The 13,696-nt window shown below is 35.0% G+C and overlaps 1 protein-coding gene and 1 pseudogene across 3 annotated transcripts in view; one reads left to right on the plus strand and one right to left on the minus strand.

Annotated features, from left to right (window-relative positions):
• The window catches only part of RSF1 (remodeling and spacing factor 1), a 108,654-nt gene that overhangs the window by 35,267 nt on the left and 59,691 nt on the right, over nt 1–13,696 (minus strand). For all 3 annotated transcript variants that reach the window (XM_090265730.1, XM_090265732.1, XM_090265729.1), the window contains exon 5: nt 12,514–12,668. In XM_090265730.1, coding sequence (XP_090121856.1) covers nt 12,514–12,668 — 155 coding nt within the window. The remainder of the gene's footprint in view (nt 1–12,513; nt 12,669–13,696) is intronic.
• Nucleotides 1,553–2,689, plus strand: LOC150018542 (large ribosomal subunit protein mL45 pseudogene; annotated as a pseudogene).

The following is a 13,696-nucleotide window of genomic DNA, read 5'->3' on the forward strand; positions in this document are numbered from 1 at the left end:
GACATCACAGTAATTATCTAATTTTATGTCTTCCCTTTCCCACTGATAAAGAAGGTTTAGTAAACTCCTGTTCACTGATGTTAGTTTCCATATCAGCAGATCTGATTAAGTGAACATTTTGGTTAACAATTAAAATATAGATTGCCTTTTTTAAAAACCACTCTAGCCTAATACTGAATACAACTTCTGTATGTTTTGGTTCAGAAGGTAATGCAGGACTTCATTATGACTCTGACCCAAGGTAAAATGACTTGATAACATATTGTACTATAAGTATGTAATGTGACACATTACAATGGCAACCATATTATTGTGTCAAACTAACATAATGTATGCCTTAAGTTCACACAATGCTACATGCGAATAGACCCAATTAAAAAAATGACACCTATGTTTTTATTTGAGGTGATAAATGAAAAAGTTTCTTCAATAATTTGGACTGTGATTTAAAAACATGGCAAAATAGAATGAGTAACATTAGAATCAAGATCCCTAGGTTCTCTACTTTTAGTTCAGCTAGTGGTGTATTTTTGGGCCTGTCACAAACTCTCTGATCCTCATTTCTTCAGCTAAAAAAAAAGCAGCTGGACTATGTTACCTTTGCTAACTTATATTTCTCTCAATCAAATGAAATTTGATGCACAATCGCAAGTGGTAAAAACGTCTTTCTCTCATACAAGCAATTTCCCTAAAGCTTTCTCTTTGTCAAAAAGAAACTATTAAAAGAGAATTCAAATGAGTTTAAGAGACATGAAATTTGAAGTAACAGAACTCAAGGAAAAAGAAACTTCAAAAATCACAATGCAGCAGCAACAAACTTGAGGTGATTCAAGAGAAGTGTTACCTACTATAGGTTTTTAAAGCCAATTCACTCATTTACTCAACAAATATTTACTGATCACCTATTATGCTTTCCCAACCATTCCAACCAAAATCACTGTGTAATCACAAACACTGAATGCTGTCTACCAATTAACAGTGAAGGACAATGTATACCCCTTCTTTTTTCTAATAGAGAACTGATTTTGTTCAGTAGAGTATTTGCCTTAAAACTTTTAATTAGAGGTTGCAAAATGATGATATTCCCATTTCATCATTCCTGTATCAGTCATTTGTTCAAATAAATTCTATAAAAATAAACTTTACCAATTTACTGTTTTGTTATACAGTAGTACATTTCATATAGAAAAGGTGGGATGAATGTTTGATCCTTTTCATTCATATAACAGTTTTCAAAATAATAATTCAGCTCTGGCTTGTGTGGCTCAGTGGATTAAGTGCCGGCCTGCAAACCCAAAGGTTGCCAGTTCAATTCCCAGTCAGGGCACATGCCTGGGTTGCAGGCCAGGTCCCCAGCTGGGGATCTGCAATCAATGTATCTCTCGCACATCAATGTTTCTCTCCCTCTTTTTTTATTTCTTTCTTCCTTTCTCTCTAAAAATAAATATTTTTTAAATATTGCAAACAATAGTAATAATTAATAATAATAATTCAGTCCCAATGGCATCCCTCTAAGGTAATCAGTTTTCCTTTTAAATGCCACAGTGAAATCATGGATGTAAGATGTAATCAATATGTTTTAATCCATTATACTCATTATCCTTATAATACTTGAATTGTCCTATCTTTGGCAGTAGAAACCTCTTTTAGTGGGCTCTTGAGTCTTTCTGATGTGACTCTGGTAGTATCATACTACCTGAAAAGACAAATGTTTCAGCATTGGAATCAGCCATTTTTCTAAGAAGCCTTGGTTTAGTTTATTGGGATATTGTATTTCAAGATCACAACCTGGGCACTAAGGATGTTCACTGCCACTGAGTTGGCCCGTGTCTCTAAGCCTATTCGGTGGGCAGAGATAGAAAATACATGTATATATTTTTAAATAAAAATAACTCATGAGTCCAGGTTACTATTTCAGACAAAATGGCTGCCCCCCAAGCCAAGGGGGTTGTTTTGTTTATCCAGGGCTTTAGGATGGTGGTCTCAGCAGTCAGTCTTGGTGGCTCAGCCCATAGCTGTAGTACTAGTGAGAAGCAAAATATGTTTCACACGTCCTACTTATGAACGCAAATACCAATCAAAAATGAGTTTATAGAATATGCAGGAAAGCAAGAGTGGTCATTCCTCCAGAACGTCTGGAGCATCCCATGCATCTGGCCTGTACAGCAGGTATCCTTGACACCTATGTTCCTCCAGAGGGTGATGCCTATACCTCATCTCTTTCAAAGGAAGGACTGGCACAGAAAACTGAGCAACTGAAGAATGTGGCAACACCACTGTCAATATGGAAGATAAGAGAATATGAGACTAATTTTAAAATAAAGGACTTTTCTGAAAAAGCTAAGGTATCTTCATTGAAGCTCACCTTTGTCTAAGCAACTCAGACCACAAACGACTTCATACCTTCGCAACTAAAAACTGTTTTCTGACTTTGGCCATCTATGAGCAGTCTGGCGAATTGATGTATGGACAAGGAGATGTGCCCAAGGATGTCCTGGAGTACGCTGTCTTTGAAAAGCATCTGACAAACCCCTATGGGAGCTGAAGAATACATGGCAAGACCATCCCTTCATGGGTACCCTCTAAAGAGCCCATTCTTAAGACAATGATGATCCCTAGCCCCCCGCTGAAACCCTGGGAAGACTATGAAGAGCTACAAGGAGAGGCCCATAAGCCTCAGCTAGTCTGACGGCAAAAGTGATTCCTGGGGTGAAGTACGGGTGATGAGGTGGCTGGGAGCTGTGAAGTCGTCCATCTCCATCATGCCGTAGAAAGAACTACCTTTGTTCTCTCCTGTCCTGCTTGGGTCTTTCCAGCAGTCTCATCCTTGATAACCACCGCTGATGGCTAGGTGGGTGGCTGCTAAGCACAGCCCAGGACCCACTTATTCTTTTTTAAGTTTTATATCAACCTTCTGGGTCTAGATGAAAGACACTTTGTTTCCGAGAACATCTGACACCAAACTTTCCCAAGCAGGGACTGTCAGAAGCAAACTACTAGAATTTTTTTATCACAGGGATCAGAGTTTGAAATAAAACACTCAATGTTTTTGGATCAACTGTGGTGGGTTCTGTCCATATTTCCTGGTTCAGATTAGAAGTAAACCAGCATTCAAAAGGCAGAAATTGAAGACTGGCTTAATTTTGAGTGATATGACCTTCCAGGAAACCCAAACTTGGGAAAAAGAATTTGTGTTTACAAGAGATATATCATTTAAGAGGGTCTTTTCTCATACACTGACTCACTAAATCAGCATTTATATTTCACAGAAGAATGTAAATACAAAGAAGTCATTTATCCCCCCTCCCCCAGAAAAGAACACTATTTCAGTGTTTCCTTAACCTTTTCTGTATTACATCTTATTTCTCTTCCCCACACTGAGAATCCTGGTTTTCAGGTGTGTTTTGTCCTGGAAGAGAGCTTTGGCCAGAGAGGTTTGAGAATTCATAACGACCAGTGCACCCCAGCTCCCATAAGACCTTAGTTTCAGATACTGTCTAGTTTTAACTTTTGTAGTCAGCATGTTCCTTTTATGAGGGGGTGTACAGATGAAAAAACCATGCCACTCCACTTTCCCAAAAATCATAGAGAACTTAAATTTTCTCCTGGGTCAAGCCACAACAAACTCAATCAGAAAAAACAATTCAACAGTTTCTCTAATCACAAGATTTCCTTTGCTTTTCCTTCTCTCTCTTCCTTCCTCCCTTCCTCCCTCTTCCCTCCCCAATCAGCACAAACCTTTCACATAAGCAGCACTGTGAGCTGTGTCCTATTGTTCATAACATAAAAATGAAGGAAATGCAAACTTCCAAGTATTTTTCTTTGCTATGTAAAGAAGGAAATGATGAGAATTTAAAAAACAGTACATTTTCTTTTTTTCCTATAAAGGAAATTATTTAAGCTATCGTAACAAAGTAATAATAACACCTGTATTTATCTGGTCTCTCTATATTTGTTTGAAGTAAAGCACGATTTAACATGGTAATAAAAATTGTGTATTATTTTGTACCCATAGCATTTTGAAACCTACACATAAGTCTCTAGATTATACCCCTATATCATATCAAAGTATTTCTTTGTATTTGCAGCATTTAGTACTCATCTTCTATAGAAAGGGTTATCTGCCATGCAGGTAACGTAAATGAAGAGTGGTCAAAAGGTAAGAAAAACAAAATGTCAGAAATATTAATTAAATTCTACTTTTACTGAACATAATACAAATATGTATAATGCTAGTGATTACATTTCAAATTGAAAAAGCCTATGTATTTTTTATATTTTATTTCTTAATTCATTATTCCTTTGATTTGAATCAGAAAAAGGTTTTGATTTCTTTGATCATGATCACAATGCTGGATCTAGTACTTATCAATGCTATATGTAATACAGAATAGAGAGCAACGTTTATACTATACACTGTATGTCAGAAAACAGCTGTTCATAATGCAGGTACTGTCAGACACTGACAGAACTTCGAAGAATGGTTTTATATTCAGGGCATCTACTCAGGATATTCACACAATTTTTATAATCGAATGCCATCATTATTTAGTTTTCAGTACTATATTAGTAAACTTCCGTTTAGTAATTTATCCTATAGTTCTTCATTCCACTCTATCAATATTACTTAAGAAAGGCAAACTAAACAATATTAATTATTTTCATCTTAAGTTTGAAGTCAGAGAACCTGTTTCAGAATTAAGGCCATCACATCCCTTTCCGGATGCCACCTGCTGTGTAGGAAAGTGGGCCAGATTATTTTTTATCTACTTCGTTTCCTATTAAACCAATTTCATTGAAAAAATAAATCCATTCATAATATTGCTATATTAAATGTGTTTCAATTTGTATTGCCAACCTAATAAACTGAGTGTTTGGGAAAATATTTATTCATGAGGTATGGATTTTAGCCTGAATCACATTAAAGAGTCATAATTCGTCATCTCCCATCCCAGTCCTCTCCGCCATTGCTTCCTGGCAGAGCAAACCATGACTAAGCCCCATGGACTAAGAAAAGCTTTTCTCTTCCTGAGAACTTGGCTGTTGATTATGTTTTGCTTCGCTGGTCAACTTTAAAAAATTTTAAAAATTTAAAGGAATGTCAACTAGGTCACTAGGCAACAGCACTCATATCAATAACCTTTAATTGAAAAACTGCATCTTGACTATGAAAAAATATAAAAACCTGATGGGGATGTTATACTTCGGGCTCTCTTGAATAGAGTGACTTTCTGGACATAAGAACCCTAGAATATATGACTATAGAGTTTGTTATAAGAGATGATGGCTTATGTGGAACATGGCGCATGGGGATTTTAAGACCAAGTGGTTTCTGTACCTGCTCATTAAGAATCCCATATACTTACTTGCTCCTGAAGCTGGTCACTTGGGAGAAGACAGTTTTGCCACATGATATGGTCTGGCCAAATGAACTGCTGCTAACCTACAGCAAAGACTACTCCTGTTGGCAAGCTCAGACTGCTGTCCTACACTGATCTCAGAAGATTGATGCCAAGTGTGGTCTGTGAGTCTGAATGCTTAGGTGAGCCTAATAAGAGGCCTGATTCACACTACGGATCATCAAACCTCATACTACAAAAAGATTAGTGTATTGTATAGTTCATTTATTAGGCAAAACATTGATGAGGTATGGATTTTTTCCTGAATCAGATTAAAAAGTTATAATGTGCCCCCCCCAACCAAACCATGACTAAAGACTAAGCTTATCCAGTTTCATGACTATGACATGTTTAACTTTTTAATACAAAGAATACCTAATGACACAATGAAGTAACTTAAGTTCTTTTGTGGTTAAAAAAGAATTTAAGCTTTTTATCAGATATTATGTTCACAATGGCCAAAGGAGGATCATATGTAGGCTACTTTTTCTAAGTATGACATGTCTACATTTATATTTAAGGCTTTTTCTTCAATATGCAAAAAAGTATTTCCTAAAGTTGGCTTATTAAAGATACATATCCAAATTAACTCTCATCATTAGAAAATAATCTCAATCTACAAATAAAAAATCATTATGAGAAATATCATTAATGTATGTGCTTTTATCAGCTACAATAGAAAATACAACAAATGACTTAACTTCTTGTCCCACCTTATTCCTAGTAAACTATGAATATTTCCAAATGTACTTTTATACGCAAAGGCTCATTCTAGTTTAATAAAACTTTCTTTCTGGCACTCAAACTCAACAGCAAAAAAAGGTAAGGTTTTAATTTAATACTCATGAAATTTTTTTCCTTAAGAATATGTAACTGCTCAACATAGCATTCAAAAACAAATTTCCTTGAAATTTCAGTTCTCCGACCCTGCACCTCACCAATATCTCCACCAGCTATCTTTTCCCATTTCCCATCAAACTTCTTACTATGGTTTATTTCATAATACTACAAGTATGGACTGAATTATGCTCCACCCCCAAATTCATGTTAAAGCCCCAATTCCCAATGTGACTGTATTTGGAGAATGGGTCTTTATAGAAGAGGTAATTATGGTTAAATGACATCAGAAGGATAGGGCCTTAATCCAAATAGAGCTGGTACCCTTATAAGAAGAGAAAAGCCCTGACCAGTGTGGCTCAGTTCAGCATCATCCCGCAAAGGAAAAGGTCACAGGTTTGATTGCTGGTCAGGGCACAGGCCTGGGTAGTGCATTTGGTCCCTGGTCGGGGTGCATACAAAAGGAAACCAATAGATGTTTCTCTCCCACTCTCTAAAAAAAAATTTTAATAAATGATTTTACTTTTTTAAGGAAGAAACACCAGATTAGTCTCTTTCCACACACACAAATAGAAGAGGCCACATGAGGACACAGAAAGGTGACCATCTGCAAGCCAGGAAGAAAGCCCTCATCAGAAACTGAGTCTGCTGGCAGGACCTAGAACTTTTAGCCTCTAGAACTGAGAAAATAAATGTGTTCATTAAGCCTCCAAATATGGTATTTTGTTATGATAGGACAGACTAATACACTTTATTAAATCATATTATTTTGTCATGTTAAATTTAAGCTTTACATCAGATACGCTAATTATGGCCACAAGAGGGTCATCTCTAAGTTACTGTACTTATAACTGAAGGAATATTCTTCACTTCTGAAAAAAATTAGCCCCCTCTTCCAGTTTTCTTGGTGTGTTTTTGATTTTTTAATATTTGGTAAAGATGTGAATATAATAAAATTTTCCACTTTATACTAAGAGAAAAACAAAATTTAAACACTAGGCCAAGCAACTGAGGACTAAGGCCAATTTTAGGGGACACAAGAGAAAACCACAGTAAACAGAAGAGTGTGAGTCCTACCAAGGAGGGTTAACCATTATTCAGGTACAGCCAGCTCATTGTTGACACATAGAAATTACGGTCCATAGTTACCAACTCTTCTAATTTTTCATTTTAAATGTTGACAGGAAATTCAAATTTAAGTACACATGTGAAAACATATGCTCCCAACAAAATTTTGTACATGAATGCTCACAGAGGCATTATTCCTAACAGTCATAATGTGGAAACAAATCAAATGCCTATCAATTCATGAATGCATAAACAAAACAGTGGGATATTATTCAGTCATAAAAAGGAATGAAATACTGATACATGCTACAGTATAGCTAAACCTTGAAAACATGCCAAGTAAAAGGAGCCAAACACAAAAGGCCATATATTATAATTCCATTTACACAAAATATTCAAGATAGGCAAATTTACAAAGAAAGTAGATTAGGGGCTTTCTGGGGTTAGGGACAGGGAAATATGACAAGTGACTGCTTAATTGTTACAGGGTTTCTTTGTGGAGTGATGAAGATGGTCCGGAACTAGACAGTGGTTATGGTTGCATAATACTGTGAGTATACTAAAAACCACTGAATGAAAATAGAGAATTATATCTTAGGTTTTTTTTAAAGAACAAAGCAGCAGTGTACAGACTGAAATCAATGTTTTCAGACTAAATTAAATTTCAAGCTACCAGTATATATATGTCTATTCTCTACTAGAGATTCTCAAATGGTACTCTTTTCTCATTCGACATGCAGAAGTGTATGACTGTAAAAATTAACAAAAGACAAGCTTTTTCTAATTAGCAGAAAAAACTAAATTAAAGGTTAAACTTTTCCTCAACTTTGTTTCCCCCAGTGAAGACCCTCTTGAGTTGAAAGTCCCTTCTAAATTAGAATACACTATCTAATGTGGAGTGAAAACATATATTAAATTTCATGGTGTTCTGTAAGCACAGTAACTTCCAGGTAGAGTACCACTTGAAATGATATCCTGGAGCTCAGACAGAGAAGGGCCTGAATGACACTTAACAATAGCTTTGAAATCTACTATAGTCTGAGAATAACAATTCAACAACTATTTGAGAGCTTCAAGCTTGGTAGGACCACCGATCCTAACATAAATGGGATAAAAAAAAGTCCTTAATTGAGTGCTAGTGGAATTTAGAAAAGGGGTCAGAAAGGCGGGATTCCATAAGGCCCTGAAGTATAACTAGATGTCCACAGTGGAGGACAGTACTTCAGGAATATAAATGCATGATTAAGACTCAGAAGGAATGTCCAAGACAAATGGAGGAAATAAAGGCATGTAGATAATCTGGAACCAGTGATCATGTAAGGAAAAAATAGGAGGAAAGAATAGACAGATAGGTTGAAGCCAGTCTGTGAGATTCTGATGCCAGTTTAGGAAATTCACTTTTTCAGAAAGCAAATCTAATTATCTTTGAAACAAAAAGTCAATTTAATTTTTCAGTTAGTGAACTTTTGAGGGCATATGAGGCCATTCTGGGAGCACTTTTATAGATAATGCATTTCTCCTTGGCACCTTACACAAAATAGTATCTTCTCGCGTATGGGCTGACCACCCCTTTACATCTCCTTAGGTTGAATAAAGCATGGTCATTTAATTATTACAGAATAAGAGTGGCTATTTTGTTCTTTTTCCAGTTTCTATTTATTTTTCCTCCTTGTCTCATTTTCAAATAGCCAGCAATACTTTTGTCATGTTTTACTTTACTATCTAAAACACTGGATATTCTCTAACAGTGTTTGCAGCTTTTAAGCTCCCCACTGAAGGGCAATGTTTGTTTTATATACGAGAGTAATAAAAACGATGAAACGGAATTACATTTATTTGGTCTTGCTATAGAACCGAAAACAATACCTACATCTGAGAGGGCGGAGTAAGGGATATATGGGGCTTTGGGCACTGACTAAAAATGTCTGTTCCTAATATGAATGACCCATGGACACAGACAACTAAATGGGGATAGACTGTGGGAGAGGGGGGAGGTAGGTGGAGCAGAGGAGAGCAAAGGGAGAAAAAATGGGACAACTATAATAGAAAAACAATAAAAAATAAATTTAAACAATAAAGAAAAAAGTTTAAAAAGAGTGACGGGATCAAAGTACAGTATAGAGAACACAGTCAGTAAGATTGTATTAACTATGTATCGTGCCAGGTGGGTACTGAAAGTATTGGGGAAATACTTTGTAAAGTACATGATTGTTTAACTGTTATGCTGTACCTCTGAAACTAATACAAATTAATATTAAATGTGTAAACTATAATTCAATGAAAAATAAAGACATAAGTAAATCTGTTAAAAAAAAAAAAGTCTGTTCCTCCAAATAATGTTTAAGCACAGCATCAAAAGCGCACAGACACTAGAGAAAGACAGAAGACTGATTTGAATACTGGGTGTGTCACTACAGGATGTCCCTGGAAAAGTTAACTTAAACCTCTCCTTGGCTCACTTCTCTCACCTGAAAAAAGGAAATAACAATGTATTACCTAATAAAAGGTTGTGAAGATTATATGACTTAATATATGTAAATCACTGAGAATAGTAATTGGCACGTGGTAGATGGGTCTATGTGTTAGGCTTCACAATAGCAACGATTTTAATCTGCTTTGTTCACTGAACTCCCATGCCTAAAATCGTATTTGGCACCTATTAGGTGCACTAAGTATTTGTTGAATGGATGAATGAATGAATGAATGAATAAGAAACAAAATAAACACTATTTAAAAGAGAGGAGAAAAACAAAGAGGATTAAATGTCTTGCTCCTCCTCCTATACTTTTTCAAGAGAAGTCCTCCCCCACAGATTTTCCCTTACTTGTGTTGAGTATCATAATCTCAGCATTCACTGAGGAGTATTTTCAGGAAGAGCTGTATAAAAGCCTTTGCTTTATTTGTTTCCAAGCTTAGGAGGAGACAACCTATAGAACCTTGCTTCTCAAAGTGTGGTTCTCTAACCAGCACCAGTGCCATCTAGGTCCTTGTTAAAATGGCAAATCATCATTATTAGTAACAAAATGCATTATCAAAATTTGCAAAGTAGAGTTCTAGATCACTCTAGATAAAAAGCAAAGACATTACAAGGACCAGGGTCCAAATCTAGGCTGTAAGACTTAGGGTTAAGTTTATAAAATTCCCAATTCCTTCATCTGTAAAACTGAAATTGTAAGACTGGTTACCTCCAAGAGCTATGCCGATTAAACAAAAATGCACATGCAACATTTGGTAGGCTTCAGAGAAACAGCATGTGCCCAATAAATGTTAGCTGTTTTTATTGTTGAAATTCCCCTTCCTCTATTATAACACTCCACAGTGCAATTTTAGAATTAAATACTAGGAAGAGCTTTACTTTACCAAGGAAATTGTTCATTTTGCTTTTCTTTGTAAATTAAACTACACAAAGAGTTTCCCTTCAAGATCAGTGAAAAATTTAAATTCACCTAATAGGAATAATTGCCTCTTAAATTTCTATTATCTTGCCCTCTTTTTCCAAGTTATATTCTCTCTAGTCTTAATTTTAATTGTGTATGAGAATAAACAAATACATGAATCAATAACCAAATTAAATGATCAAATGAACAAATACTATCAAGTCTAAACTCAGAAATAATCTTTAAGAAGTGCTACTTTAAATAAAGTCTGGAAATTCAATAGGGAGCTTAGACTACTTTAAAATTATTAAGCTTTACTGAAATAGCCTATAAATTGAATTTTAACATACAGAAAAGAATATTCTAAGTCAGAAATATGGCTTACAAATAAAACTACCACAGATGTTGAAATCCTATAAACACTGGCCAAAGAGAAACAATTAGGATTTTTGCTAAAAACATCACATCTGACATTAAAGGGTATAATTACTTGTTTTCAAGTAATGCTTACAGCTAGTCAATGATTTTATGAACAGTTTTCTCAAAGCTGAAAAATAAGGTAAGAACATAGTGCTTTCAGGTTCTCACTGAAACAGTAGAAAAAAACTAAAAGCAAAGGAAGAAAGCAGGATAAAGGTATGTTATCAACAAAAAAAGTATTAACTGAAAAGATGCTAGACAAAGTTTCAGTTGGTTTTTTTCCTTCTGGAAAGGTTAGTACCTGGTTCTGTCCTTTTAGAAAGGTTGGGATTTGATCTGCTCAGTTAGGTGAACTAGAAAACTCAGCCAGAAAATCAAGTTTAATAATTATTTTATTGTAGACTTAAAAGAGTTTGTTAGGTGCAGCCAAATCAAACAAAACAAAAACCCCACTAGAAAAACACCAATACCACTTCACATCCATTAGAATGGCTACTGTAAAAAATCATAAAATAAAATAAAATAAAAAAGCAAGTGATGGGTAGGAATGTAAAATGTGCAGAAGCTGTAAAAATGGCATGGTAGATTCTCAAAAAAATTAAAAATAGAACTACCGTATGATCTAGCAATTCAACTTCTGGGTATATACCCCAAAGAAGTGAAAGCAGTGACTTGAGCAGATATGCGTACACACATGCTCATAGGAGCAGTATTCATAATATTCAAAAAAGTGTCCAATGACAAATAAGTGGGGTGTATGTGTGTATGTGTATAAAATGAAATGTTATTCAGCCTTAAAGAGGAAGAGAATTCAGACATGCTATAGCATGAATAAACACTGAAGATATTATAAAATATGCCAGTCACAAACAGACAAATATTGTATGATTTCTCTGATAAAAGGATCCTAGACTTAGTCAAATTCAGAGACAGAATGTAGAATAAGTGGCTTCCAGGGGCTGGGGGAGGAGAAGGTGAGTTAGTGTTCAATGGGACAGTTTCAGTTGAGGGAAATAAATGGGGAGATGGAAATGGTGATGGCTGCACAACAATGTGAAGGTACTTAATGCTTCAGAATCGTATCCTTAAAAATGGTTAAATAGTAACTTTTAAGTTATGTATATTTTACCACAATAAGAGCTCACTAAATATCTTCATATTCTTATGAAGAGATCATCATTGTTTTGAATACCTGAACGTTTTCATTTAATAATTTTTAAATGTCCAAGATAAGAGCAAAGTACTCAATTTTCTTCTTGCTTTTTTGCCCCCATGAACTAAAATAAGAGTTCAACCTCCTCTTACAGGAAGTCCAATAATTTTTCAAATTGGGAAAATTCAAATTTAAATAGGTGGAAAGAGGAGTGAAAGAAGAGAGAAGAAATTACAAAACAAAACACACAAAAAAAAACCTTGTTTAGGTGTTTCTTCCTCCTTTTTAGTCTCCTCTTCCTCTAAGCTGGGACTTTCCCGGGAAGAGCTGTCCTGTTGGCTAGAGTTTTTCAATAGTACAGGATCAATTTGTGCTTTCAGGAGTGCAAGAGTCTCAGCCAACTCGTTTCGATTTCTAAACAAGGGAAAAAATAAGACGGCATAAAAATCTTTCTTCTGTTCTAAAGAACTTTCAGAATAGTACTTAATAGAAATTAAAATTGAAAAAGAAAAACACTTTAAGAATAATCAAATCACTGGTACAGCTAAACCCAATTAACCTTGAATTTTAAAGTAAGTATTAGAAATGAAAACATATTAAAATACACTATTCTCCCAAAGAGGAATCTTACACTATTCTCTGTATTGACTAGAATGGCAATGCAAAACTCCAGCTGAAAAGAACAATTAGGAACAAATTAAACAAATACCAAAGTTTGATAACGTTAAAAATACTATGCAATCTCTAAGGAGTACAAAACCAATGTAAAACTTGCTTGAAGTACCATTTCTTTTTAACAAAATGATTCAAGTTCTTGATTCACTTGAAATAACTTTTCCACCTACAGAGACAATAACATTTGATATTATTACAAAATTATGATCTAGGTCTTTTTGAGTAATTATGGCAAAAAGTCAGCTGTAACAATACAGTTCAAAAAACCTAAGCATTTAGGTTACTGATGTCGTTTTATCAATTACATTTACAATCACAGGAAGGGAAGCCATTTTGAATAAAAAATATAAGAAAATCCCAAATAAACAAGATTCTAATCTATATAGTCTCTATTTTTACTACCAAAAACCAGAGGTATGATATGCTCAATTGAAATGCCACTTACAAACAAGAAAATTCAGTTGGATATTTTCCCTGCTCAATTAGCAGTAACAGTAAAGATAAAAAAGAAACCCTGGACAAAAAGTTGGAAAACTTAGTTCTATTCCTGCCACTGTGTTCTCAAAGGACTCTGTATGCACTGCTAATTCTATATAGTTAGTATTAACATAAAATTACTTGTCTTCTTACCAGCCATGACACACATGTCCACTATCCTCCTATCCCTTCCCACCTTGATTCCAGCTAAACTCTACTGCTTGAGAGTAGGGACACTGACTCATTAAGTAGGCTCTTAAAAAATGTTTAATAAATTAATAAAATCCCTG

Source organism: Furipterus horrens, unplaced genomic scaffold, assembly GCF_987537825.1.
Source record: "Furipterus horrens unplaced genomic scaffold, mFurHor1.1.pri manual_scaffold_2, whole genome shotgun sequence".
Classification (NCBI taxonomy): Eukaryota; Metazoa; Chordata; class Mammalia; order Chiroptera; family Furipteridae; genus Furipterus; species Furipterus horrens.